General features: G+C 45.0%; 1 protein-coding gene across 2 annotated transcripts in view; it reads right to left on the bottom strand.

Annotated features, from left to right (window-relative positions):
- The window catches only part of SYNDIG1L (synapse differentiation inducing 1 like), a 93683-nt gene that overhangs the window by 8844 nt on the left and 61202 nt on the right, over positions 1 to 23637 (bottom strand). For both annotated transcript variants that reach the window (XM_077925611.1, XM_077925608.1), the window contains exons 2-3: positions 8594 to 9071; positions 5213 to 5350 (exon numbers count right to left, since the gene is read on the bottom strand). In XM_077925611.1, the coding sequence (XP_077781737.1) occupies positions 5213 to 5350; positions 8594 to 9010 (555 nt within the window). In that variant the 5' untranslated portion in view covers positions 9011 to 9071. The remainder of the gene's footprint in view (positions 1 to 5212; positions 5351 to 8593; positions 9072 to 23637) is intronic.

The raw sequence follows: 23637 nt of genomic DNA, 5'->3' as shown, positions 1-23637 counted from the left end.
GAGGCCGGGTGCAGGGATGGAGGGACGGGTGGGCGAGCGAGTGAATGAGTGGCAGCCGCCAAGCCTTGGCCGAGAGCCAGGAAGGGCCTCCCCGGAGGAGGAGGAGGAGGAGGGAGGCGCAGAGCGGGAGGGAGGGAGGGAACCCCAGGGGTCATCTAGTGACGGCGCCCCAATCGAAAATTTGACTTAAAAAAAAATAATCTTTCAATTTTTTAATTTTTCCCGCGGCACACCAGGCAACATCTCGCGGCACACTAGTGTGCCGCGGAACAGTGGTTGGGAAACACTGGCCTAGATGATCCTGTCCCAAGCAAGCGAACATAGCAAACCTTACTCTTATGGTTACCATTCAAGTTGGTAGCTTCAGGAGCTGGTTGAGGGATAAGGGACAAAATAATGTTAGCAATATCCTACTTTAAAGGGATCTTGACCCAGGTGGGTTGTGATTGACAGATGGCTCCCAGCAGCTAATCAGAGAGACTACAGTAGCCAAGAAGGTTAAAAGTTGGGAGATGGGGTTGCAATAGTGTCAGTTCCTGCCACAGTGGTCTTTCTATCCTACCAGACCACAATCTGTCCTCAGCTTCTGCATTGGACTAGGGATGTGATGGAGGTCTAGAGAACTTGAGTATCGTAAGGGAACAGATTAGGGCAAGGCATAACTTTGCCACAGTGACCTCCAGAAGTTGTTGAGCTACTGCTATCATCTTTTGCCATACTGGCTGGGGCTGATGTAAGCTGGAGTCCAGTAAGATCTAGAAGCCACTACAATAGGCACCCTATTTTAATTCATTTTACCCGCTAGCTTTTTAGCTGTGTTATTTTCTCCTGCCGTTTTTATTGTTTTTATTGATTTTTTTAAAAAAATAATAACAAAGTTTTAATTTTGTATTGTAAGCTGCCTTGAAGCTAGATGTGGTAAGATGATGGTAGAAATCCTATAAGTAAAATAAAAGTGAGCTGTAAATGAGTCTTTATTGAAACACACAAATAATATTTTATTCACATCTTGCTCATTCTGAATCTGACTTCTGTTGGGCGAGTTTGATTACAATGTAGCGCAACAGAGGTCAGTAAAGGACCACTGGTATAATCATGTAATGGACAGTCTTCTAAAATACTTCCTCTACAGTGGAGACAGGGATACTTGTAGCCAACCAGATACTTGTGGACTCCATCTTCTAAGAACTCCAGCTAGCATCGCCAATGTTCAGGGATAATGGGAGTCTAGCAACATCTTACGAGGGCCACAGGTTTCTTAGCGCTCTCTACAGAGACGACTTACAGTACTAGGAAAATGTAGTTGATATAATCAATTTGGATCTCAGCCAAGCAAAGGAATTTTACTACTTAAACTGGAAAGGATGGGTGAGAAAGGGGAATCAGATGAAGAGTTGTGCTGAATGTGAAGGGCAAGCGTTCAATCTGGAGGGGGTGGGGAAGGCCCATGGCATTTGCTTTGCATGCAGAAAGTCAATTCCTGGCATCTGCAAGAAGGGCTGGGGGAAACGGACATCCATTTTATATGCAGACCCTTTAAGGTAAAAGGTAAATGTAAAGAATCCTGGATGATTAAGTCCAAACAAAGGTGACTATGGGGTTGCGGCGCTCATCTCGCTTTCAGGCCAAGGGAGCCAGTGTTTGTCCACAGACAGCTTTCCGGGTCATGTGGCCAGCATGACTAAACTGCTTCTGGCGCAACAGAACACTGTGACAGAAACCAGAGCGCACGGAAACACCATTTACCTTCCCGCCACAGTGGTACCTATTTATCTACTTGCACTGGCATGCTTTTGAACTGCTAGGTTGGCAGGAGCTGGGGCAGAGCAACGGGAGCTCACCCCATTGCGGGGATTTGAACTGCTGACCTTCCGATCGGCAAGCCCAAGAGACCCCGTGGTTTAGACCACAGTGCCACCCGTGTCCCTCGGTAAAGGTGATACTGAGCTAGATGCACCAATGGTCTGAATTGGTATAGGGCAGCTTCCTAACAAGTGAACTTCCTCTGCAGTCACTATTGGGAGACACATTCCCTATTCATTATGGATCCTGAGGAGAAGAACAGGAGGTTACTGGTGAAATTTGTGAATGAGACCAAGCTCAGAAGCATTGTCAGAGCAGGGAAGAATTGGGTGATGATGTAGGGTAAAAAAGAATAATAGAATTGCCATTCAATTCATAAATACAAAGTTTGGGGACAATATTTTTGTTTCTTTAAGCAGTTGTATATCCTGCACGTCTATTGTAGTGAGTATAGCCAGGGTGGCTAGATTGTCAGCTTTGAGACTTGAAAGGTGAGAGGAAGAAAGACTTTGAATATTGGATAATCATAATGTGATTTACAAGCTACGGTATTTTTGGGATGTGTTTGGCAGGTTTCTTTCCTTTTCTTGACTAAATACAGGGAAAATTTGATATCATGGTGTAAATCACTGGTGAGGTGGTATTTGAAATATGGTGTAGCGGTAAATTTTGGAGAACAGCAGCTCATTATGACTGCCCTTGCAGCAGGGATAGGAAGCTTGTGGCCCTCCATATGTTATTCAACCGCAGTTCCCATCATCCCTGTTCACTGGCCATGTTAGCTGGGGCTGATGGGAGTTGGAGTCCAACAACTTCTGGAGGGCCACAGGTTCCCCACCACTGCCCCATACTCACAAGGCTGTGTGCTTCTGCAGGTTCCTAGCTAGACTTAAGACAAGATAACCCATCTTACTATTCTCTGTAGCATGACTGCAATTCCATGCATAGTTTCTCAGAAATAAGCTCCAATGAACTCACTGATGCTTATTTCTGACCATAGAGATTCAGCTTGTAAAACACAATGAGTTTTAATAACTTGTAAAACACACTGAGACAGCTGAAGTGCAACATTTAGCTTTTAATTAGAAAATCTTGCAAGGAAATTATACCACTTAAACCATTGGTATGAAATAGGAACCCCATCAAAAAGAATTTTAGAGCCTCTGCATGATTATTCTCTGATTTCTTTACTGCTAAGTTGTCAAATGTAAAACTTGAAAGGCTCACCATCACCTCATTCTCTTCCTAGAGCAAGGAAAGTCAATCAATTTGGGAGCTTTGGGAGATGATGTCATTGCTCCTGCTGTGAAAAAAGGCCCAGAGCTGTGCCCCTGCCAGAGCACCACTGCTGCTGACAAGTTTTCACTGACCATGTTGAAGACACTTGGCCATCTGTCACAGAGCTTTGTCATTCTGTGGCTGGAGTGATGGAGCAGAGGATTGATATATGGCCAAAAATAATGCTTAAGGAATAGCATTTTGTGTGTGTGCCGGGAACAGTGAAAATAAATTCTCCTGAGATGGTGGCTGTTAAATGTGCTTGGCTGCATGTGGAGTTCTCTGTCTGCCCTGCTCCCTTCCTGCATGTAATGTTCTCCATCCTTCTCTCCATTCGGATACGTGATTGAAGTTCAGGTTTACCTTCTGAGTAAACTGTACTTTGCTGGATTACACTTTATTTAAGCTACTCTGACAATTTGTCAGACGGCAGGCTATATATCCTTTAACAACATAAAATGCAGAAACAGGTGTTTCATTTACAAGGAGAGCAGCCAGAAGCAAAAGGAGAGTGGGCTCCTGTAACCTTTAACAGTTAGAAGAGGGATGATCAGCAGATATATGTTTGCGATGATGCCATAGTGCAGCAAGGCTGCTGAAGTGGGTGTTCTTTGTAATGCCTGTGCTGGAAGATCTGCACTATCTACCACTACTAGGGCAACTTTAAGGTTTTGCTATGGGTATATAAAGCCCGGAGCAATGGGTTATTTCTGGGAATACCATATCTTGCCTGGCCAATTTAATCCTTGGGGGAGACACACTTTACTAGTGCTGTACGCTGTATGCTCCTCAAGTTTGTCTTATGCTCACTAAAAACAGGGCCTTTAGTGTGGTGGCACCTACCCTTTGGAATGTGCTTCCAGGGAGCATCAGGTAAGCACCTACAGTATTGGCATTAAGGCACTTGTTTCAAACTCTTCTGTTCACCTTTCCTTTAGAGGTGATCCAGCTTCATTGATGTATTAATGTTATCTAGAGATTTGTGATGTCTTTTAAGCACACAAGAGCCTGCTAGACTAGCCCAGTGCCTCATCGAGTCCAGTATCTTGTTCTCACAGCGGCCTTGTTTTACAAATGTAGTTTCATGATTGATTTGATGCTGCTTACTGCCGTTATTTTTTTAAAAAATGTTGACAGTATAGAAAATTTAGCCTGTGAATAAAAGTGGAAAGGCTGTACTTGCCAAAAACTCTTTTTTGCACAGCTATTCAATGTACAGTCATACCTCGTGTTGCGTACTTTCGCGTTACGTCCTGGAAGTACTGGAATGTGTTACTTTTGGGTTTCGCCGCTCGCGCATGCGCAGAAATGCTAAACCGCACTTCGCGCATGCGCGCCAAATCGCACCACGCACCTGAACAGACATAGTGCTTCGAGTTGCGGGCATTTCAGGTTATGCACAGGCCTCCGGAATGGATCCCGTCCGTAACACAAGTTACCACTGTACAACAGTCCGATCCATCTTCCCTTTTGGATAGTTCAGCTTCTTTTCTTACAGGTTGGGAATAGCAGTGCTTACAGTTACCTTGTGAGGTTTCAGTGTTGCTTTAAAGAACAGTTGATCCTATTAGGGGTTATCGGTTGAGTCCCACGTGACTTTCACACATAAAGCCACGCACCCATGCACTCCCATAATTCACACTTGAAATATGTTGCAAGGCAGAGAGCAAATCCTGTCGGCTTCATGACAACATGGACGCTGCTGCTTTGCCATGTGATGAGGATCCAAGCACTGTTTTGAGCCTGATACAAGAACAGCCCTATCATTTGATAGAATGAGGACAGATTTGGGGGTAGCATTAAAGGGGGAGGTGAGGGATGAATGGTGGCAAAAATTTCCCTGTGGTGGAAATTTTTAGTAAAATATGGAGTGACATTTGCATTTATTCCATCAAGCACCGACATGTTTGGGGTTGGCACTAGGTAGCTAGACACACACACACACATACACACTCCACATCCCAGCAACTTCCCAGATAATTTCATGTTAGCAGGGGTCCTAGTCGCGTGGGACTGCAATATACTTGGCAGAGTAGTGAATCGAGCCCTGACAGGCCTTTTATAAAATAGTTCCCTAAGACAAGAAGAACACAGTACATAGCAGGAAACATCAGCACACGCAAATTCTTACCCCTTGAGAAAAGTAGAAAGCAGCAATTCCCAGAGGCCAGAAACAACAGAGCATTGAAAAAATTGCCAAGCCCAGGTGGTCTCGTGGGGGAAGCATCAGAAAATGATCTTCACTCTCGCTGTCACTGGAGGAGTCACTCTGGAAAGCAAATCAAGGCAATGGCACACTGTAAGTCTGACCCACAGAGTATTCAGCAGCAGCAGAACATGTAACCAATTTACACTACACATGTTTGATGTTGCTGCTGTGACAACACTTTCTCTCCTGATATACAGCAGCAGGCAGATGAACTTCATGGGGCAGGAAGCGCTGTGATGGGAGTGTCGGCGGGACGAGTCCATCACACATTCAAGCGATACAGAGTCAGCCTCTATGAGCTAGGATGTTTATCTGCCAAGGAACAGTGACTAATATGAATGATCTTTTGGGAACTGGATGTCCAACAGAGATGATATACAGGGCACCACCTCAATCATCACCATACTTCCCCATCTTCAGACTGAAAATACTTGATGTCTATTAGGCAGCAGATGTACTGCTTAGTATGCTGATTGAGAATAATCTTCTTGGCTTCAGTCCACAAACCATTTAATCTGGAGTGGTCTGGCAGGTATTTCATAGAACTCAGTAGGACTTCGGTGAGACTATTGGGAGTAAGAATCTTGTGGTTTTCAGCAATCTATGCATTGCTGGCATTCTTCCATATGTCTATATGTATCTTGCCTTACAACATGCTTATCCTAAAACACAACATCAAAAAAATGTGCAACTGACGAATGCACTTGGAACTCAAAACAAATAATCCATACAAACATAATTGAGCTGGATAAATAAGATGGATGGTTAAATAGGAACCCTAGAGGAAGCTGGTATCCGCATTATGCCAACTCAACAAAGATGTCCTCAAATCACTTGCTTCAGAAGGGACCATTAATTCTAATGGGCTTTTCCAAGGTAAGACTATTGAGAATTTGAATCTGTCACATTCCCTGAATGACTATGGGAATTACTAAGATTGACAATTAAGTCTGGCTGTGTCAATCCTGCAAATGGAAATTACTGGTACTTTAACTACCCAGCTATGAATCAAAAGAGTAATGGAATATGTAGGCATGGGGTCCTCAACCTTTTTGGGCCCAGAAGCAAAATTAGAGGTTTAAGAAACTATTGTGGACGCCACAAAATATCCCATTCCAAAACATTTATCCTCCCCAACTCACCCCGCCCCCACGGAACAGTATCCATTTGTACCATCAAAGCAAGGATTTCCACAAGTGCAACTGAATTCCCCACTTCTCCTCTCCTGTGGACTCCCTAAATCTGTTCTGGGTTTCCTCCAAAACCTCTGGAGCAGATTTGGGAAGGGTACCATACAAGGCATGCGCGTGTGCGGGGGGTGCAGTTCCATTGCACAAGTGGAAATCCTTGCATTGATAAAACAAGTTAGAAGAACAGCATCCAAAGAAAGAAAGCTACACCCCCTAGAAAAAAACAGGCAAACCCCCAACCACCATCCCAACACCCCATTTCAAAGAAACAGTAAAAAATGAGAGTGGCAAGGTGCCTTGATGGGTGCCAAGGGGTGTGTGTCTGGGGGTGCTAATGTGTCCATCAGACCATGTTGAGGGCCCCAGATTTAGACTGACAAGTTGACATAGAGAAGTTCTGAGATTAAAGGGTGGTTGGCTATATTACCAAATTGCCATAGAAAGGATACAGTTACTATTGATACTACCAGGGAGATCCCCAGTATTAAGAATGGGAGACAAGTCTTGAATACCTTTTAGATTATTTCTGAAAAACTGAAACACCAAGACTTGTCAATTTAAATCAATGGAGATACTGGCATATACTTATAGTAAAATGGAATAAACATCTGGGGTTTTTTTTTGTGTCCTATCCCTTCTGGAGCTACTTCCTGACAATGTCGGAGGCGATGCCTCAACAAGAGGCATCTCTTCCGATAAAGAAAGCCGTTCCCAAGTGCCACCTTGGGACCAGATGATAAAGAATTGCAACTGTTTGATTTGTACTATACTGCCGGCTGCCGTTGCTTTATAGCTCAATCCCAAGCTTATTCACTTGGAAGAAAGTTCCATTCATTTTAATGGAAGTTGCTTTCAAGTTAAGTGTGCTTAAGGACACTTTCGTTATTAAATAACTCAGTGTGAAATAGTAACCCAGAAAGCTGCAATAGAATAATAACAGTGATGATGCTGGAAGTGATGATAATAATAACAGAAACCGTGTTAGAAGCCCCCGCTCACTGCTGTCAGCTCCAACCCTTGATGCGAAGCAATAGGCGTCCTACTGATTTCTCTCTTCCCCGACCGAAAGCTGCTTCTGCCAACATCGTCTTGATATAATATTTCTAGGACATCTATCGCCACCATGGCATTTAAGTAGCGTTTTTCACCCTCCTACTCTTCCTCTCGTTAAGTATTTTACAGTCTTCCCTCACTCCCCACTCTCTCATTTGACCTTCTTCTTTTCAGCTCTACTTTCACATATTCTCTCCTCCTTCTTAACAGTTTCACACAGGAGAAGAAGGGGCGGGGGGAAGGCTTTGCAGAGTTTATATAATAAACCACATCTTCTCCAGCCACTCGGACGTGGGGCAAAATCCTAACAGAAATCACTGCATGGAAATAGATTATCGTTTTTCTTTCAAGCTAAATTCTCAGCTCACTAGCTGGGGATTTGGGATTTCCATGGAAAATTATTTTTCTTGAGTGCCAGTGAAACAGGGCCGTTTTTCATCTTTAGCAATGTCCCTCGCTTGCATTAGGACTAAAATTGATAAATTGTGAGCTAAAATGGATTAGAAATTCTGGATGGGAGCCTAAAACAAGCTTATTAAAATAATTCATTCTAACTACACACCTCTCTATAATTATTTCTAGTCGTATTATTCTTAATGTATTATATTATGGTGGAAAACCCTTTTTCTTTTGAGAGGGGCATTCTCTTTGGGGTAATCTGTCAGGGGCTGCATGGCAACTCTGGGTGCAGCTGAAGCCAGTGATGTGTGGGGCCAGAACCAAAAGAAGGCGTGGTTCCCCCCCTTTCTCCTCTTGCCAGGAAGTCTGAACTGATCGCTTGCAGCGGGTTTTTGAAATCAGGCTGAGGGCCACCTAAACTTAGGCTGAAGCCTAAGACCACAGTTGCTCACCCCTGCATTAAACCCTCAGGCTTAATTCCTCAGAAATAGAGGAAGGTGTCTCTCAGGTGTGAGAAGTTCCCATGCAACATTTACCTCAGTTCTTCCTACTATCATGTACATACATCACAATTATAATATTTTCTATATTTACTTCTCTGTCCTAAGCATGATTACTCAGAAATAAGTCCCAAGATAGGTTCACAGCCTCCAAAATTTACCTCATATTCTTGCAATTCCTCTTCTTCCACTTCATAGGACACTGTCTGGATTTTGATGTCATTTTCCATCAGGGACCTCCCTTGGGTTTCTTGCACATCGGAGGCCTCAGCAGGATGCTCTTTGTTTCCCATGAAGGCTGTCTCACAACTCTCACCTTTGTTGTCCTTGACTTTGACACTGGTCTCATCCTTCACCAGGATGAAATTTGGGCCGTACAATGCTTCAACAGCCAGCTGAAGAGAACTGGCATCCAGCAGTTGGTGAGTCCTCGCATTGCCAGAATTTTGGAAGATATAGGAGTACAGTTTACCCTGGCAACGGTGGCCAGGATAATCCTGGTGGTAACTGTAACTGCCATGAAGGTGTCCATTATTCTTGGCCAACAGGGGATTCTGGAGTTCACTCACACTTTCCATTTTGCTGAAAGCTCAGTGCGAGGTGCTTCTAAGACAGATGGATGACAGAGAACAAACTACCCTGAAGAACAAATGAAAGAAAAAGGAGGCAGAATTAGAGGGCACATAAAATATAGAAACTCGTTAAGTCAGGTATGGGGAGCCTGTGGTCCTCCAGGTGTTGTTGGAGTTCCATTGGTCCCAGCCAACATGTCCAGTGGTCAGGGATAATGGGAGCTGTATACCAACAACATCTGGAGGGCAACACGCTTCCCATCCCTGGAGTAAGTGGTTCAAGAGCAATAACTGTGTAATGTTAACTAGCACTGGGGCATGTCTGTGTTGATGGAAATACTGGGATTGAACTCATATAAGATAAATTCCAGCATGCACCTTGACTCAGAGAACCTAACCTATAGTACTTTGAGGGCAAGTTGATGGAGATCTTTTTCAGATGTGTGCTGAAGTTTTGGGAGATTTTGCAGTCAAGCCTAGTAATGCATATCTAACCCATTCATTAGGAAATGAAGGAATTAAGGACCACAGAGCTGTAAATTTCTAGAGAAGGCATGGCTAGGTCACAACCCCTCACCCTCAGGGAGGGAAGGAGTAAGGTTTGTTTCTCCTTCCTTCTTTCCTTCCTTCCTTCCTTCCTTCCCCTCTCTCCTCTCTGAACCATGTAACTGAGAAGATGTCTGAGGCTGGGGCTCCAGTTTCCGATTCTGTGTTTGAGGCCATTTTGTAACCAAGAATGCCTTACCTGTGTTGTTTCTGCTGTAGCACTGAATGATGCATGAGCGAGACCTATGATTACTGTAAGTAAAGCATTTAAACTTACTTAAGGCTGTAGTCCATCCATTCTGGGAGGGGTAGGGGGCGGGAGAACACAGTTGCGAGTGCTTAATACTGGGAGACCTAAAGGTCTTAACAACCTATATCTATGTGAAAATCTGAAAAGCTGGCTGTTAAAATGCTGCAGCGGAAAATGACATCTGCATTGTACTGTACTGAAACCATCAAAGTACTAAAGATCTGGACTGTGTGCTATATAGCACTTGGATAATTGGGCAATCAGAAAATCAGAAGAGCTCAGCGATGAGAAACAGGAGCTCGCTATGGACATGCCCTGTTTTTGATGGTAAATGAAAGCATTTGGCTGTGCTACTGTCCACGAATTCATGTACATCTCTCCGCAGCCTGCCAAAATATGGCTTGAAACTGCCTTTATTTGAGTCTTCTTGTCAAGAATCATTGTGGCAGGTAGTAAGATCAGACTATGAGCCATGTGATAAGATGAGAAGGTCAAAGCCATCATAACGGTTAGCATGTGTTGAGTGCTGCCCTTTCTCCTCGGCAGCTTGAGAAAGGGAAGGAGAATCTGATGTAAATGCGCAGTGCATTCTTCATGCTGGGTCATAACTTCCTGGAGAACTACAGTGAATAACAGATGGCCCTGGCATAGACCTGAGGTTGGCATCCCCTGCAGAAACCCTCCTTGCATTATAAACAAGCGAATTACAGCCCTTTCATTTGTGAGTGATGCCAGTAAATGTAATATATTTTGCATGCTAAAAACCGCCACACAAAACTGCAGCAAGAGTTCTGAAGCTCGCAAGGTGTGAGTGGAAATAATGAGAATGAAAAAAGAAAACTGAAAGGCTGCCTGCTATGGAAGTACTGTCACTCTTATGGGCTCTTGTCTGTGCACATATCTAGTGCCTAGGAACACAGGAAGCTGCCATACTGAGTAAGACCATTGGGTCCATCTAGCTCAGTATTGTCCACACTGATTGGCAGCACCTGTCCAGGACTGCAGACAGGGTTCTCTCCTGACTGCATCCAGAGACGCCAGGGATTGAGCACCACTTACTAAGAGTGCAGATGTGTTACAGAAAACCAACAGCCCCCCTTATTTACTCCCACTTTGGGCCTGTGCTCTACTGCATCACTCAAACCACTGTATCACATACCATCATGTAACATCATGCAATCCTCAGGGGGTGCAGTGGGTCAGTGAGAACAGCCAGGGCAGTCTTTAGCAGATGCGGCACCGGGGTGCAAATATCCGCCCAGCACCCCCAAATTACCATGGATAGTGTTGGGGTGGCTGTAGCTGCGCACTGCCAGCCATGGGTGGGGGGGCACAACTCTCTCCCATGCCACTGTGGGAGAGCGATTCCCACAGAGGCTTGGGAGGGAAGCTGCATGCCTGCCAACCTTATGGTTGGCGGGGCACAGCTGACGGGCATGCAGGGAAAGGGGAGGCCACCGGCAAAGCCGCGCAGCTCCCCCACTCGCTGGGGCGCTCCTGAGAGGCCGGCACCCTGGCGCAATGCACCACTAAGCCCTATGGGAAAGACGGCTCTGCAAACAGCTATGGGCAGGATTCCTGCTTTGCCAGGGGGTTGGACTAGATGACTCTCAGGGTCCCTTCCAACACTACAATTCTATGTTTCTATGTCTGGGTTTGTGGTCAGGAGGCAAAACTGGCTATCAAGGAGACATATGGGCTGGGCCACTCCCCAAGCACCTCAGGCAGCCTGCAGCTGGTCCTGCAACACACCTTGCAGCCTTATTGCTATGGAATCCTACGAGTCCCTTAGATCAGTTGATTCCAGCTGAACTGATGGTTAGGAGATATTGTAGCTATCCATACTGGCGATGCTACAGTTCCACAGAGAGCAGGTCAGCAGCGTTGCCCTCTAGCAAGTTGATATAGCAGTGCAAAGATTGTATAGAGGCATTTCTGCAGTGCCACTCACCTCACTTCAACACAAGCAATGTGTTGATGATCCTTCCTCCATGTAACTATGTTGGAGGCTTCCTCCTGCCCTCAGCTGATTTTTTTTATCTGCCCCCCCCCCCGTATCTCACCAATGCTCCTGCCCTTGTCTGATGTTTTACTTCATTTCCCCCCTATATCTGATACAAGTCCCCCTGTGTCTTACTCATTAAGTTGGCAGCATGTGATAGAATTTCTAGTTCATATTACTTTATTGGTTGAAAGTTTGAAAGCAGAGCTTTTTTTTGGGGGGAGGGGTAAATGTCATGAAATATCTTTGATGCAATCAACAATTTTCCAGAATATTAAACTACCAATCCATCTAACAATTCTACCTGTTAGCTCCTGTCAATTTTTATGCATAAACGTTAGGGGCAACCCAATGAAAAATATTGTACAACCCTAATATATACACAAGAGCTTTATATCCTACTTCATTAAAATCAATGAACGTGTTGCTGTTATCCTAGAGCAGGATTGCATCTGATAATGCCTCTGCATATTTATACACATGTGAACTTGGAATAGTCTATTAACCGACTAATATTATGCTGTGGTATTTGCAGGGATATCACACTGCCATGCCATCGTACCACGTTTGAGAAAGAAGGGAAAGAGATGAGGACAATTAATTTTATGTAAATGTAAATTATATTTTGGTGAAGCAATGTTCAGTGAAATCACTTATCTGGGGGATATGAATCCAGCAATGAATATAAGAGATTTGTGAGGAATGCCTCTTGTTCAAACAAATTTTTATATTTTCGCAAAGTCCTCGAGAGCTAGTTTTATGACAATTTTCTGCCAGCGTTATCTTAAATTGAGATGGATGGGGAAATTCGTGAGTGAACTGAAGCCTGCCTGAAGGACTGATAAAGAGCAGCACGCAGAGCTGGCGAAAGGGTTCTGCTAAGCACAGCAGGTTTCAACATTCTGTCTGCTTTTACTAGAGAACTTTGTTAATGGTCTTTTGAAAAAAGAAGACGGATAAAACACAAATTAATGAACACGGTTCAGATGAAAGTATATTACACAGAGTCGCACTGGAATTATCCCGGTGGCTGAAGAAAATTAAAATATTACCAGACGATTTTGATTAAACTAACTCAGGAATGGGAAGGGTAAAACATTGGGGGGAAGGAAGCATCGGAGCCAAAAGCCTACATGAGATTGTACCGAGGCATTTCTGCACTGCCCCAAACCTCACTTCAACACAAGCAATGATTAGCCTTCCTCCAAGTAACTAACTGTTGGAGATTTGCTCCTGCCCTCAATTGATTTTTTTTTTTTTGGGGGGGGGAATATTTTTTATTCATTTTTACCTTTAACAAATATCATCACAACTAAATCACATACACATAGGATTCTCTGAATCCCCGGACTTCTCTCCACCCTTCCATGGTTTCCATCATTATTCATTTCCGACTGCATCTTATAATGTTCTCCATATTTTCTTAATACTTAATTCACACCATAGTTCTAGCTACATTGCAAGTGTTTTTTAGAATCCTGCCAATGTTTTTAATTGTTCTCAGTGTTCTTTTAAGTAACTTATTAATTTCCCCCATTCTTTATTAAATTTATTATCTTCTTGATCTCTATTCTTCCCGGTCATTTTCACCATTTTGGCATAGTCTATGTCCTCAGCTGATTTTTAATCTGGTACCTGTATCTGGTACTAAAGGCCTCACCAATGTTTACTTCTGAAAGTAATAAATATGGCAGTGCCATGAAGCTTGTGCAGATTCCTTTTCTCTCACCACTAACAGGCCACCTTGATTTATGTGACCAAGGGGAGAGGCTTCCTAACTGGAGAGTGATACTTCTAGACAGAGATTAATGCCAACGCCTTTTAAAGATTCCTACAATTGTCATGTATGTTAAGCCAGACTTTTAAACAAGAGCACAAAAGCTGTCAACTCACAGATTATTCTGCTAGCCTGCTATGAGGCTAATCACCTGTGTTTCTATGGGTCCCTCCAGAGTGGTGGCTTTGGATGAATGTATTCTGAAGAATCAGGGACGCGGGTGGCGCTGTGGGTAAAAGCCTCAGCGCCTAGGGCTTGCCGATCGAAAGGTCGGCGGTTCGAATCCCCGCGGTGGGGTGCGCTCCCGTTGCTTGGTCCCAGCACCTGCCCACCTAGCAGTTCGAAAGCACGTCAAAGTGCAAGTAGATGAATAGGGACCGCTTACTGGCGGGAAGGTAAACGGCGTTCCGTGTGCTGCGCTGGCTTGCCAGATGCAGCTTTGTCACGCTGGCCACGTGACCCGGAAGTGTCTCCAGACAGCGCTGGCCCCCGGCCTCTTGAGTGAGATGGGCGCACAACCCTAGAGTCTGTCAAGACTGGCCCGTATGGGCAGGGGTACCTTTACCTTTAGCTTTATTCTGAAGAATCAGCTTTCTCCAGGAATGCATGTAGCTGCATTGCCACAGCCATGCCAACTACCAAAAGGGTGGTAGTTGTAAAATGCCATCAGGTCGAGGGTAGTTTTTTTCAGTAATGGCCACACTATTGCCTCCATCAAGATGGCTGGCACCACCCCCTCATGCAGAGACCTGTTCACTGCACCCAGAATCCACCCAGTCATGCCCTCCCAGCCAGATTTAAGCAGCTATGAAGGGCAAGGGTAGTACAGCAACCAGAAACGTAAGACCCCAGGGATGGGGAGGGGTGGTGCCTTCAGTGGAGAGTAGCCTGGCCTGTGTTACACCCAATGACAGTCTTTTCAAAGACAATATTTGCACTGCTGCGCTCTTGTGAAATCCTAGAACTGCCGAATCATGGAGTAAAATAAGGAATAAGTAACACAAAGCAAACCCACCCACCTGACATGAGCTGGAGAAGGGACTGGCAGGCTGTGTGAACAGGCAGAGTAATCTGATTCCAAATTGCAGGGGAAGCAGAAGCTTGAGGAAGTTGTCAGTTTCCTCTCATTTTGTGGCAAAAATGGGGCTGGGGCATTTTGCTCACAGTTTTATTTGCTTCGGTGGCGATGTGGTCTAAACCACTGAGCCTCTTGGGCTTGCCGATCAGAAGGTTGGAGGTTCGAATCCCCGCAATGGGGTGAGCTCCCGTTGCTCAGTCCCAGCACCTGTCAGCCTAGCAGTTTGAAAGCATGCCAAATAGTGCAAGTAGATAAAAAGGTACTGCTCTGGCGGGAAAGGTACTGCTCTGGCGGGAAGGTAAATGGCATTTCCGTGCGCTGCTCTGGTTTCGGTGTTCCGTTGTGCCAGAAGCTGCTTAGTCATGCTGGCCACATGACCTGGAAAAACTGTCTGTGGACAAACGCTGGCTCCCTCGGCCTGTAAAGCGAGATGAGTGCCGCAACCCCAGAGTCGTCTGTGACTGGACTTAACTGTCAGGGGTCCTTTACCTTTAAGGTAGCTAAAAGGGATGACAGGATAGCTTGCAGAGCCAGTGGTAGAGCACATGCTTTGCTGATCTTCAGTGAAAGCTCTCCAGAAAGAGGGTTTGGAAAGACCTTTGCTCGAGTCCTTGGGGAGCTAATGCTTAGATGGATCATTGGTCTGACCCTTCTATTTGACTGGAAAGGTGAAGACATTCTAGGATGAATGGGAGGTTCTTTGATATTGAGCTGTACAGGCTTGTGACACCATGGCAAAAACCTCTTCCATTTTCCACTGACAAAGTTAAGAGTGGACAAAGCACCAATCCATGAAAAGTACAATTTTACATTAGCAGGAGGTGAGGTGGAGGTCTTGGAGGTCATTTCCTTCAATGACTACTAGGAGTGTATAAAACACAGCCATTTTTGAGAGCCATTTGAGATTGTGTAAAATAGTGATGCCTCTTTTAGGTAGTTCCTTTCTTGGGTGGTCCTTTGTGATAGAAATGGTTCCACGTTTCAATAAATGCTCACCTGCTTGCTACCACCCCAAAGGGCACTTCTCTTTAAAATGGTACCATGAAGAGAAAAGGTAAGAGAGGCTGAGTTATTAATGACTATTAAAAAAGAAAGATGCCCATAAGGGCAATTTCCAAACATGTGGCATCTCAGTGATTGTTCTCACAGGCATTTTTCAGAGTTCAGAGGCATTGATCCATCGTATCTAACCTGTTCAAGACATAAGATGTCACTATCAAGTTTCCTCTTGTTTTCTGGGGGGAGATTTCCCCTAAATCTTCAGCTTTGTTCTAAAGCACATGGGAGATATTCCTGGTCCTCACCACTATAAGATCAAACACCGAGGATAACAAGAACCCCAAAAGGTAAGAAATGACTCGTGGGTTCACATCAGAACAGGCCTCATAACAATGCAGATAAACTATGCAGTGGAGCTACAGCAACACAGCCTCATTTCTTGTTTGTAGCTGGAACTGCACCTGGAGGAGGAGCTAGTTGTGATGCCCCATCAGTTGCTGTAATTTTAATTTTTAATTTAATCAGCTGTATTTTAATTTAATCCTCAAGGGTGTTACATGCAATAATGCCAGCGAGTTTTCCAAACTCACACATCAATTCTCCATCGCAGCACACACAGAGAGAGATGGGCATAGGAAATAAGAGGATAGGGACTGTGAAAACTCGTAGTCTGTTTCTTAAATTTGCAAAAGCTTATGGATCCTCTGACAAAGGATGCCACAACGGTTTACCATGATTGCTTCCAATTCACCCCTCCCTGCTAGCAAATAGAAACAACAAACTATGATCCTTGGCTTGGCATTACATTCAAATTAAAGACCATGGCTTGTGTTGTGTTGTGGGGACAGGAAAGCATATCAGAACAAAGCAGGGCTCTTAAACACATCTGTCCTTTTTTGCTACAAAACAAGACCGGAAATTGAAACTGCACTCTGAAGCTCTGCAGTATTCAAACTACAGAGCTCAAGAGGTCCAAAAAGCACTATACTGAAACACAGCAAGTCCTGGCATATGTAGTGGCTTGTTTCACTCCAAACCAACCATAATTGGAAGCCAATATTTGCTCCTGGCTTACCAATCATAGTTTCAGGGCTGGTGCTGCCATTAGTCGGGTGTGATGGCCTAGGACTCTGGGTTGGACTTGGAGCCAGAGGAGTCTCAGTCCACACCGGATCCTTTGCCTCAGGCAGCAGCTGAACCTAGTCTGGGGCCTGATTCTGGAGAGCCCCAGTCTGCACAGGTTCCCCCGCAACAAGCACCAGCTGGGCCAAGTCAGGGGCCTGAGCCTGCCCTGGCTCCAGATACAGGAATTACCTTGTTGCCCTCTGCTGGGCAATCACATGCAGCTGCTCCACTACCAGTTGGGACAGGAAAGGCTGAGGCAGCCCCTGGGTCTAGTAACCCACCAACATCTCCTGAGCTGCAGAGACTGATGTCTGAGAGAAGGAGAGACCTGAGTACTCGCAGGAGGAGTGCTCGCCTTTGGGTGAGACAGGGAGGTGAGTCACTGGGGGATCAAGACCGGCAGTTACCCCGACAGAGATAAAAGGCGGCTGGATCCCGTCCCAGGTTGTGGGAGCAACGTTGCTGTTTGCCAGAACCTGCCTGTGATCCTGTGCCTGACCTTGCCTGGTTTCCTGCCTTGTGTCCTGCCTTGGCACTGTCGGACTAACTCCTCGCGGAACCCTTGGATTCGAGACTGGACCTGGACTGCGTTACTCGGGTTACCCCCGGGCCCAGCACAGAACTTGTGCACAAATCCTGCTTGCGGGTTTCTGACAGGCATCTGGTTGGCCACTGGGAGAACAGGAAGCTGGACGAGATAGGACATTGGCTTGATCCAGCAAGCTCTTCTCATGTTATTGTATTCTGTTGGTCTAACAGCGTAAGGCAGTTTTCTTCATTCCTATGATCTGCCTGTGATCCTTGCCTGGTTTCCTGCCTCATGTCCTGCCTTGGCCGTGTCGGACTGACTCCTCATGGAACCCTGGGATTCGGGACTGGACCTGGACCGCGTTACTCGGGTTACCCCCAGGCCCAGCACAGTCAGAATGAAGCTGCTGCCTCAGGCAGCAGGTGCTGGGGGACAGGGAAGGGAGGCAAGGTGATAGAAGACAGAGCTATATGGGCTTGCTCTGTGCAGGACGGTGCAGTGTAGGACACTGTCCCATCCCCAGTGCTGAACTAAGATTCAGCTGCCAACCCAGTGGACCTGTGTCTGTGGAATAGTAGGGGGCACACTTGCCCTTCAGGCAGCCAAATGTCTTGGGCTGGCCCTGCATGGGTTATTTGCAGAGAGATAAGCCATGATCCTTGGGCAGAATGTAGAGCTAAGCCAAGGATCATAGTATGTTGCTTCCTTTCCCAGCAGGGAAGAGCAAAGCAGGATCGATGTGCACAGTCACGGAAAACCATTAAGCCCGGCTTATTGTGACATGGGAACACAGTCGGTGCGTGAGTGCAAAGAACAAAGTTTCGGAGAAAGGCACTATGACCTCCTGTTTGGGTAACAGCTGCAGCGCTTCTGGCACGACTGAGATGTAATTTATAATAAAGAAGAGGGATTCTCTAGGGAAGGCAACGCACACAGCTAAAGCCCAGCACATCACCCACAGATCTGCAAAGCGGATTGGACATTTCTCATGTTAAAGTGTATTTTGTTCAAACTGGGGGCTTATTGCCCAGCATCAGGCTTTCAAGACATAAGAAATCAAACTCAATTCAATCTGAAACAGATAAAATTTGCTAAAAACAACCATGATCTGTTCTCATTTAAAATCCATTGCCATATGCTGACGGGTGGTATTGGTATTCTCATCCATACTCTGTTAGACTGTGCAATACTAGCAGCTAGTAATGGTTCATAGCACAGGAAAAGCTAAGTGCGCGCGCGCGCGCGCACACACACACACACACACACACACACACACACCGGAGACAGTGACATTAAAGATGGATTGAACTGAACAATGATGGCACTTGAAGTGAAATAAATAAACTGGACTAGATGCTGGTGTCCATCATCTCTATGCGAGTCTGAAGTCATCCACTTTCAGCTGTCCCTGGAGTCACAACATGACTAACAATGCCACTCTGTCCACCCAAACGCAGGATGGTATGCTGATCCTCATATCGAAGCAATGAAGTTACAAGTGGTTGAATCTGTAAATGCTTGTCTCAGCGAAGCCTCTTGGATTCCAGTTTGACACTTGGCTCCCTCACAGCTGGACATAATAGTCAAAGCTAATGGCAGACTAAGTAGTTTCCCTAAGAATCAATCACAGGATAATTGCCCTGTCAGGTAAACATTCCGTTTTTCCTTCTATGTTCCAGTTATGCCCCATATATGCCAGATGTTAGAACAGCATGTTGGTGTGGACTCCTTTTTCTGTATGACCTTCTGGGCAACATGCAAAATGAGCTAGCTACTCTTGCACATTCAACAAGTGAAACTGTACTCTGTGGACTTCTTGTGGGCTTTGTGGCAAATACAGCAGCAAAAAGGTCAGAGGGGTTCGTTTCAGCTACTAAACAAGTCCTTGGTCCTAAAGTGAGGATTAGAAACGTGGTCCCCCAGGTCCTAGTCTGACACTCTAACGGGTAAACCACACTGGCTCTCAATTCAAGATCTTGAGGGTCATGAGTCTTTCTTGCAGCACGCTCTAACAGAGGAGCTGCTGCATTCTACACCAGCTATGACTTTTGGAACATATTCAGCATCTTTCCCACACAGAGCAAATTGCAATAATCTGGGAAGTCAGCAGAGCATGGGCTACTGAGGCTATCTAAGCTGAGAACGGCCTTAGCTTGGTGCACCAGCCAGCACTGGGCAAACATTCTCCTCACGACTTTATGTTGCCAGCAGTGGGGCAGATTGGAGCAGGAATGTGAGGCAAATGCAGCTCCAGTACTTTTTGACAGCAGGAACAATGACATCATAGGCTGGAGTGATACTTGCCAATGCTGCAAGTAAGGCTGGGCGATATATCGTCCAAAACCAGTTTGAAGTCCATATCATGATATTGGTTTCATAATTTTTGATCTGGCAATATATCATGAATCATGATGTGTATGTGCTATGCAAAAATCACAATTTGAGGGAAAAACTGTGAAGCCAGCCCATGCCTCTACCTAGCTCCATCCTTCTTACAGACAAGTTGGTGATATATCAGTATATCACGATGTTTAGCTGGTGATATATCACGATGTTGAAAACCAGATATTACCCAGCCCTAGCTGCAAATTTGAGGGTTAGAAGGCAGGTGTGGTCTGGCACACAATCCCTTTGATAGATATGCTAGGGTCAGCAGTAGGCTGGACCAAGATCAACCAGTAAAATTGATAGCTGATGGAATGTGTACTCAAGTCTCTTCAGCCAAAGTCCTATAGGCTAACCAAATTACCACCCTTTGGCAGCTCACTATTTTATGACTGTCAACTGATCTTAATAAATTGGATTCTCCTTGGGACATGACTATGGGGGCTGTCACAATGAACTTCTGTACCTCAAAACTTTCACTACAGTCATACCTTGGAAGTCTAATGGAATCCATTCTGGAAGTCCGTTCAAGTTCCTAAACATTCAGAAACCAAAGCGCAGCTTCTGATTGGCTGCAAGAAGCTCCTGCAGCCAATCAGAAGCCGCAGAAGCCACACTGGACGTTCGGCTTACAAAAATCGTTTGAAAAGCGGGACACACACTTCCAGGTTTTGATCGTTCGGGAGCCGATTTGTTCGGGAGCCAAGGCGTTTGAGATCCAAGGTACAACTGTATTTCACTACTGCCAGGTGAGGAAAAGGCTCTGAAACTACAGAGGCACCACTTTAATGTGGGGATTTCAGACCTGGAAGAGGCGATGGAATTATTACCAGCATTTGCTGGGCTTTTGTTCCAGTGTGGGATCTAGGAAGTATGCTGAAGAGGAGAGTTCAGACAGTCTATGATGGAGGGGAGCTAATTCACCTGTCTGAAGCGACTAGTTCAATAGAGCTAGGAAGGAGTGAATATGCCATTTGTTCTTTTCTCCTAATAGCAATAGAGTCAGCTGCCCCAGTGATGGGCTTCTGTATCTGACAGAGGCTAAATTGCTTTGAGAATTGGGATGCCATGTGCTGATGTTTAGAGGTTCGCTAGTCAAATTGGCCAATTTCCAGATGGAAATCAAATCTTTATTCTCGCTGATAAAAATGTTTCTTGGCAGAGGCAAAGCGCTGACTGCCAAGACATCTCCGCTAATGGTGAAAAACCAAAATTAGGTGTGGAACCCTTGGTGAGGGCGGATCATAAAGCTGCCGGCAAGCGTTGGCATATTGATGGAGAACAGCCAAAAGCTTTCCTTACACCGCCATAAACATTCCCAGATAATTTCTTTTTAAAAATCCTCTGCACTGTAACCTTGCTGGGTTCTTTCTCAGAGCTAGTTAGAAAGCAGCTAACTGAAGTTGTGTTGTTGTTTTTTTGGGGGGGGGGTGTTGCTCCTTCCTGAAAAATTCTCCGGCAGAAATGGGGAACCTGTGGACTTTTGGATGTTGTTGGACTCCAAGTCCCATCAGCCCCAACCAGCATAGCCAATGGTCACAACTACCAAAGGGGCAGAATCATTTGCATCTGGCCGCCCTAACGGAAGTTTGGTTGTGGCTGGTTACTGAAATGCATGGAGGTTAATATGGCTACTGGCCATGATGGCTGTGCTCTGCCTTCAACTCACAGAGGTGGCATGGTTCTGAATACGAGTAGCTGGGAATTGCAGATGGGGAGAGTGCAGTTGTAGTTGCACTCAGGCTCTGCTTTTGGGTTTGCCATAGGCATCTGGTTGGCCTTTTAGTCCAGGCTCCTGGACTAAATGAGCCTTTAGTCTGGTCTGAGTCAGGTAAATAGTAAATGCTGATCTGAAAACAATAGAAGAGCTCATGTACCATGTGGGGAAGTTGGAGGAGAACCTCTCCATCTTCATGCCTCATAACTTAAGAGTTGGTGTTAAAGAGCCAAAAGCTGAGAATGGGTCAGAATCTTCTTTTCACTCCCCTGTTCCTCAGTTCTTCAATCAACTCTTGCGTTTGACAATTTTAAAAATTGAGGCATATTGATATTATTTTCATTTCCACCCGTTTCTTTGCACAATGAATGTCAAGGACCCATGAGCCCAAGAAGCTCAGAGTGAGGAGGACTTCATGATCCTCAAACCATAACAAAAGTGGGTTATGGAGTATTCTCCATAAAAATAGAAAAATCACTTAATTCAGGGAAGTATTTGCCCACAATGCAAACAATGCACTGCACCACAGAAGAGAGATAATCAACTCAGTTTCTGTTTGGTCACTAGATGTCTCTGTTGGTCTATATTTAGACTGATTCCCTAAGTAACACTGAATAGGGACAGTTTTGTGTGGGAGGTTTAGAATCCAAATCTCCTCCACTCAACCAAATATTGACTGTAGACTACGGAAAACTCTCTCCATAAGTGCTCTCTCTGCCTTGCTTATTAACAATGCAGTTTCTCAATGAATAGTCCCATTGTTGTATGGCGCAGTAAGTCTATAATTAGGCAGGGCATTTCATTATGAGCAGTCCCAAAACCTTTCAGAGCATGACAAAGAGATACAGATACAGGTTGGACAATCCTAATAATCTGGAGGCTCCGGAATGTGCTGCAGCCTCGTACGCATCTCCCACCTGCTTTCCAAATGTAGCTGATTGGAAAAGGATTCAGAGGTAGAATTGCAAGAGTCAAATTATGTTTTATTTAGGAAGGCTCACTGTCTTACAGTCCAAAGATTGCTGTGTGCAACCCTCCATGCACACTGCTCTCAAAACTGTTCTGGGATGACTTTTAACAGTCACAAACAAGAGATCCACTCTCCAAAGTTACCACCACTCCGCCGGTCTCCTTTCTCCCAAAAGAGGAGGGATTCTTGGGCATCTACATACAGCCAACACTTACCTGATGTAGACCCACACATAGGGATCTTATAGAATTCTAACGGAACAAGGAGTAGAAATTGCCAATGGCCGCTTATTCTCCCCATGAACAGTTGTTGCTTTCAGCCTGCAAATGATACATAATTATAGCCCACCCACCCAATTTGCACTGTGTTTCCTTTGTAGTGAAATGAATGGGGTGGGATAATGTAATGAAAACGTAGTTTATGTAATTATGTAAATTGCTTAAGGTACGTAATTTCACAACAGTGGACGCTGAGAGGAACAGCATCAGTTTTTGAAGAAGACCAGCTGCAGTGGAACGGAAACAGTGCTGAGAGCAACAAATATGAGGTGGCACAGAAAATGATGCCTTTTTACATCACTACTGATATATATATGGTTTTCCATCACTTGTTCTAATGGTTTTCCATCACTTGTTCTAATCTGTCATATGGTCTAACCATTTGCAAAATGCTCAGTTGTCTATAATTCTGAATTACTACAATGCATAGGAGCCAACTCCCATGGGCCATGGGGGCTTCGGCCCCCCACAACAAAATATTTGAGGGGGCAGGGCCCCCGCAAAGTTGATGAGCATTCCTATTCAAATACTGTGTGTGTCATGTGATTGATTATGCAGGGTGGGGCTTACGTGGCCCCCACAACATTTTATTCAAGATGGCACCCCTGCTACAAGGTAGACAGTGACATGGGAAAAAAGTAAGATGCAGGGATCTGCAGAACCTGAGGATTATGTGGGTATTTGGTAATTTTTATGATGCATTATAATAATTGTCCTGATCTCAATATAGTCCCCGCAAAGTATGAATTCATCTGGAAGTAGCTTTAACTAGTATTTTCCCTGTTTGTTTTCCTCAGCCATATATGTGTGTGTATATATATCCTATTTTTTCTTTTATATACCGGTGCCTACTGTGTCCATTGTGCATATTTTTCCTTTCTTTCTTTTTTTTAAAAGAAGTATACCCATTGATTGAAAAATGAACAATTAAAATAATAGTTACGGGTAGGTAGCCGTGTTGGTCTGCTGTAGTCAAA

The sequence above is a fragment of the Podarcis muralis genome, chromosome 1 (genome assembly GCF_964188315.1).
Source record: "Podarcis muralis chromosome 1, rPodMur119.hap1.1, whole genome shotgun sequence".
In the NCBI taxonomy this organism is placed as follows: Eukaryota; Metazoa; Chordata; class Lepidosauria; order Squamata; family Lacertidae; genus Podarcis; species Podarcis muralis.
This window is presented reverse-complemented; position numbering and strand designations above follow the sequence as displayed.